This window comes from Priapulus caudatus, unplaced genomic scaffold, assembly GCF_000485595.1.
Source record: "Priapulus caudatus unplaced genomic scaffold, Priapulus_caudatus-5.0.1 Scaffold1328, whole genome shotgun sequence".
Taxonomy (NCBI): Eukaryota; Metazoa; Priapulida; class Priapulimorpha; order Priapulimorphida; family Priapulidae; genus Priapulus; species Priapulus caudatus.
This window is the reverse complement of record NW_014578389.1, coordinates 19,392-25,294: the sequence shown is the minus strand read 5'-3', so window position 1 is coordinate 25,294 and position 5,903 is coordinate 19,392. Positions and strand designations below refer to the sequence as shown.

Below are 5,903 nucleotides of genomic sequence, written 5' to 3'. Positions count from 1 at the left end.
CCCGTACACGCCCCTGGTATACCGGAACGTACCCTGGTACTATATAATATGCCGCACTGTACCTCGCCTACTCCACTAATGAGTCTAGGGAGTCACCTACGCCTACTCTCTAACTCTAACCCTAACCCTAACCCTAACCCTAATCCTAACCCTAACCATATCAAATAGTGCCCAGGATACATTCCGGTATACCGGATCGTACCCAGGGTACGTTCCGGCAGTACCCTGGGGGACATAGACCCTATGAGCACTAGGCCTAGTACTAAATGTATGTGCTCCTGCACGAGCGGTAGGGTAGATCAGAACCAGGAGGAGCTGTGTATATTTTTTACCGTGAATATACGTACCTACGTCATATAGCTACCTTTAGCTCTACCAGGTACTTAGTTATGGTACTTCTGTCACCCACAACTAGTTCAATGGGTCAACATTATTCATAGCTAGATCTATATGTCACCCAAATTTTTCATCGCAATCCTAACCTAACCATAACCCTAATCCAATGCTAACCTCATGCAGCATGTGGGTGCGTGCGTGCGTGTGTGTGTAATGCAGAACTTTGATCTTCGAAATAGTGTACGTGTGGCTATACGATATAGTAAATCTATGTGCTATATGGGTATATATTGTACAGTGTTTTACTGCATGCACCTTCATACTATTTTGCCGGATCCTATGCTGGTTTTTTAAGTGCATCACATACTGCCACAGACCTGCTGTTATCACATTCATGATTTCATATACTTAAATGCTAAACTTTAATTTAATCTGTAATTTGTTTCACCCCACCCCTATTTCCACATTATCTAATACTTTTTGTTATCCTACATCTATAGATCCTATCAGGAGCGTATAATGACAAAGGAGTAAGACAACGATTTGGTACTGATTTCACTACTTTTTGTCATACGAGTTCGATGTGAATAAATATAGAAATGTATACAAACATGAGCTTCTTTTGTTCACTGGTCCTTATTCTATCTTCCGGTAGTATTACAAACAGCGTAGCTTCCTTCGTTTTGACATAATTTGTACTTTTCGACGACATGGTTTTCACGTTAGTTACCGTATTCTGGCGAGGCCACACTCTAAATTTGCACACACAGCTCTTCAATGAGCCACGGCAGGGATCGCGTCAGGCAGCGCCAGCGGCAACTGTACGCGGCTAGAGATAACGGTTGCTATGCAATTAGTGCAAAACACATGTGCGAAAAGCTACAATCGGCTGGAGCGTCAGTTTACTCATAACGATTCATACACATCATTCCTCCGCGGGTGAAGTAGTTCAGATATTTTACTAGCGCAGCGTTTATTTTTAAAGAAACTGCGGGATTAAACGATAAAAACAAGGCATTCTAACTATAGCTTAAATGTAAAATAGTTTTAATTTTTAAACCCAGCATGGGTGCAACGTAACTTAATTTCTAGGCGAATTTTCTGCACTCGACTAGGCTACGGCCGAAAAGCCCTACCGTGGCTCATTGAAGAGCTGTGTGTGCAAATTTAGAGTGTGGCATCGCCAGAATACGGTAACTAACGTTTATTATATTATTATTACTATATGGGTATTGTACAGTGTTTTACTGCATGCACCGTCATACTATTTTGCCGGATCCTATGCTGGTTTTTCAAGTGCATCACATACTGCCACAGACCTGCTGTTATCACATTCATGATTTCATATACTTAAATGCTAATCTGCTAATGCTAATGCTAATGCTATGCTATGCTGTGCTATGCTATGCTAATACTAATGCTAATGCTAATCTGTAATTTGTTTCACCCCACCCCTATTTCCACATTATCTAATACTTCAGGTTATCCTGCATCTATAGATCCTATTTAGGTCAGATAGTCTAAATTTAGCTGTAATTGAGAATTGAAAAATAAATGCAACTATAATTAAGTCATTTATTAATTTTAATAACTCTACCCTAAGCCTTTAGCTCTAGTAGCCAGTGCTACATTATAGCAGGGGTTAATAATGACAAATATTGTCATTAACAATTTTGTTAATTTGACAATATTGTAATCAACAATTAATAATTATGACAAAACTTGTCATTATTAACCCCTAATTTTGTCATTATTAACCCATGATAGTAATATACGGGGTGTAAACAGCTTGCAGATGCACTGGAGCAGAAGTATCGAGAGAGACTCGAGGCTCTGGAGGGACTGCGTGCGTCTGTCGTGCAGTCGTACAGGGAGGATGAGGCAGGGAGAAGCGCCTTCCATATCGTACCTGACTGCTGCAACCTGAACTCTGACCTGTACGAGGAGGACGTGCGATTTAAGTCGAAGGTCAGCTCGTCGAATATCTATTACATGCCCCTGGAGAGGGTATTATAGTGAAACTCCCTCTCTCCGAATGACATCTTCTGCTTTCTGGAATTTTACGCCCATTTTCTGGAGTCTTACCTCGATTTTCGTGATAGGGTATTAACATTCTCCTCAAATGAATCTCTAAATTTGATTCCTGCTTGTTAAGAGTTTTAATTCTGCTCTCTGGAGAAAGTAATTAACCTCCCCCCACTAAATGAATCTCCGAATTCGACCTCCGGTTTCGGAAGCTTGAGACGGGCAGTATAATTGGCTCTCAGCACTGATTCAGTGTCTTGTGTTGCAGGTCAACACCCAGGCAATGTGCATGTCGCAGTCGGCGGTGGCGCCGGACCCGGGTCACATGAAGCGACTTCATGACACGGTGCTGGATCGCATGCGCGCAAACCTGCAGAATGTTCCCTCACTGAAGTGGCAGTACTATGGTGACGAGAATGGGGTGATCACGACCTTCCCCTCTGTGGCGAAGAAGGATTGCCACAAGTATGATCCGAGATTCAGGTACGTGTGGACATCCTACCAGGAGTGTATAATTTACCTCAATTAAGAAAGTAAAATCGGATTACTTGAATTTACATAGCCTAACAAGAAGCGAAGTTATAAATGCAGGAAAGAGTTTTGGTATTATGGTGTCACATTACTAGCCTTACACATTCGATTCTAGAGAAACTAGTAGAGAGTATCATCCTATGTGCCAACAGCATTATATCAGTGTATTATGAACAGCATATTAATTAAGGTATTTCCATGCACCTATATGTAACATAGCCTGCTCCACATATAAAAATCAAGCCCAAATTAGTTGTGAAAGGTTTTCTAAACACAGCACCTGAGCACACACCTTATCGGAAGGGCTCAGTGTTCCAAGTACGGTCTTTCCAGCCAGTTTTGCCAGCTGCATAACCGTTGTCCCGCGATGCTTAGACTTCATTGAACTAGAACTGTCAATAACAACCACCACATCTTTGGATGATGGAGCGAGTGCAGACACGTACCATGGCCTGTAAAGAACAGATGTGCCAACTAGAGTCATATGATATCATATACGTGCTCTGTATGCAAACTGCTAATCATTGCACCTCGAAAATGTGATACTTCTATAGAAAAAAGCATTGGCTGTCAAGGATGAGAAGCAGTTTAAAATTTCGACTCCTACACAGCCGAGCTGCCACAGTAATGCCAATTGCACTGCATGCAGGTGCGTATATTAAGATCAGAAGTGCATAATATAGATATTGTGACACATAAATTATCCTGGCAGCCCGTATTCTTGCATATGTTTTCATTAAACACAGGAGCTAGCATAAAATAATGCCCCGATATTGTGTAAAACATCAAGAAAGGTAGAGAGAGAGAGCATCAATGAGATATAACTCAATTAACTACGTGCACATACGAGCTGGTGCCACTGATCTCTACTATACTAACGTTAGTATAGTAGTATAGTACGTTAGTATAGTAGAGATCAGTGGCTGGTGCTCATCGTCTCTCTGGGTTAGTGTGTGCACGTACGTTCACATATTAATTGCCGGAGGAGTAAACAAAGAATACATGAGCTCACACGGGATATTGCAGGCGATGTAAATCAAATTGAGACATGACGGTAACACTGCATAGGTGTATATCGTGTACATTATTTCTGTCATTATGTTTCGTTCGGTTGCAGGTGAGTGTAGTGGCATTTGGCACCAATGCCAATAAACCTCCGGGCAATACAGAGGCCAGCACCTGCTTCAACAGACAGCTGGCGTCTGCGTCGCCTAGCAACATTAAGTATCTCGACTCGTACATCGATGGACTGAACGCATACGGTTCCACTTTTTACCGAAAAGCCTTGCGAGCAGCGTTTGGTCTTCTGAAGAAAACACCAACGACGTCTCAGCGTGGTATGCAGCACTTATGTACACCATAGTGACCTGCCATGGTGACAAACCTACTTGTGTACCCGCCTGTTCGATTAGTCACTCTATCAGATTTTTAAACAAGCAGGTGGTTCGCCCGGCCTTAAAATAGCGAAATAATGAAAATACCTCAATAATAATATCGAATTCAGACGCAGAATAATCGAAGCTAATGATTTCTGATGTGAGCATTATTACGAACATTGCTTGTGCTGTATTTTTCAGACAAGGTTATCTTGTTCTTGACTGATGGCATTCCTTCCGATAGTCCAGTGGAAATAATGGAATCCATCAAAGGACTAAACAAGGAACTCAACAACACTGTAATGATTGTCACGTACGGGTTAGGAGAGGCAGGTATAGCTAACAGTTACATTGCGTCACAGCTTACTAGCAGTGCCGGATTAACCATTAAGCAGACTAAGCACGTGCTTAGGGCACCAGGGCCAAAGGGGGCACCACAACGTTTGAAAAAGGGTAAAAAGAAAAAAAAACGAATAAAGATTTGTACTTCCCAGGGGTACCACTTGGGGCCCCCAACAATACAATACAATACAAGGGGCCCCTAATGCCACCAAACAAGGTACTCATTCCCAATTATCAGAAAGTGATAGGTACTCAAAGACTTGTCAGACACTCATTAATGCTTATCCAGATGACATGAACAACACTTTGTCTACAGAGCTTCAGCAGTTCCATTCATATGTTCTTCATAAGTTTAAAACAACCAAGAAAACATCTTTCACTCACATGGAACTTTACAATACAATTACAGAAGACAAACTAGAGAGTGCTTTTCCAAATGTTGAAATTGCCTTAAGAATATTTTTAACATTAATGGTCACCAACTGCACAACAGAGAGGTCTTTCTCACAATTGAAACGTGTAAAAAAAACACAAATAGATTGACTCGTAGTCAGAATGAAGGTGTACATGCATTTACGCTCAAAATTGCCTCAAATACCATCTCCTGCGATCTACATTTTAAAAAATTTCTGGGGGAGAACCCCCATACCCCCGCCTATTTATCACCATCCTCCTTGAAATCCTACATAAATTTTTGCACTGCTGCAACCTGCAATGTATATTTGGTCAGACAGGTCAACAACTAAAATGGACTGGGTCAGTGTGGAAAGCAGGGGGGCACCAAGATTGGTCAGTGCTTAGGGCATCGGTGAGCCTTAATCCGCCCCTGCTTACTAGGCATGCCTGCGTGCATGCATGTATCTCTATTAATTAATGTCTAGTTATACTGTTTACTATAGCGTTGTAAGCTCTTGTCTCTGAACACTCAAGTAAACACGTCTGCTTCTGTTTATCACACAGGCTCAAAGACCCCGTATGTTTTATTACCACCCTCACGTGTTTCATATACAATAGTGTCATAGATCACGTGTTCGTAAACGAATACAAAAAGTAAAGCATAATATATTAACTATACTACATTCCTCCTCTACTTGGATTAAAAATTATATTTGTCTGCGTCAACTTTAGACTCATTTCAGTATCTGTATATTATAGACACATCGGCTAAACTGGACTTCGAATGAAAACCTTTATGCGTTAACCAAACTTGTTCATCAGTTAAACATTTGAAAACCAGTAATCTCTACACTAGTAGTAAGTCACAATATAAAACACATTTCTTTAAACAAACAG

The 5,903-nt window shown here is 41.2% G+C and overlaps 2 protein-coding genes across 2 annotated transcripts in view; both read left to right on the top strand.

The window, feature by feature from the left end:
- The window catches only part of LOC106816253 (VWFA and cache domain-containing protein 1-like), a 22,100-nt gene extending 19,210 nt beyond the window's left edge, over positions 1 to 2,890 (top strand). The window contains exons 4-5 of the mRNA XM_014820833.1: positions 2,125 to 2,304; positions 2,630 to 2,890. Of these exons, the coding sequence (XP_014676319.1) occupies positions 2,125 to 2,304; positions 2,630 to 2,890 (441 nt within the window). The remainder of the gene's footprint in view (positions 1 to 2,124; positions 2,305 to 2,629) is intronic.
- Positions 2,891 to 3,927: 1,037 nt separating this feature from the next.
- Positions 3,928 to 4,601, top strand: LOC106816255 (VWFA and cache domain-containing protein 1-like; the record flags this gene model as incomplete). The annotated part of the gene is given in 2 exon segments (XM_014820835.1): positions 3,928 to 4,229; positions 4,470 to 4,601. Coding segments are annotated over 2 exon segments (421 nt in total), but the record flags the coding sequence as incomplete, so codon positions are not given.
- Between the last annotated feature and the right edge of the window lie 1,302 nt (positions 4,602 to 5,903).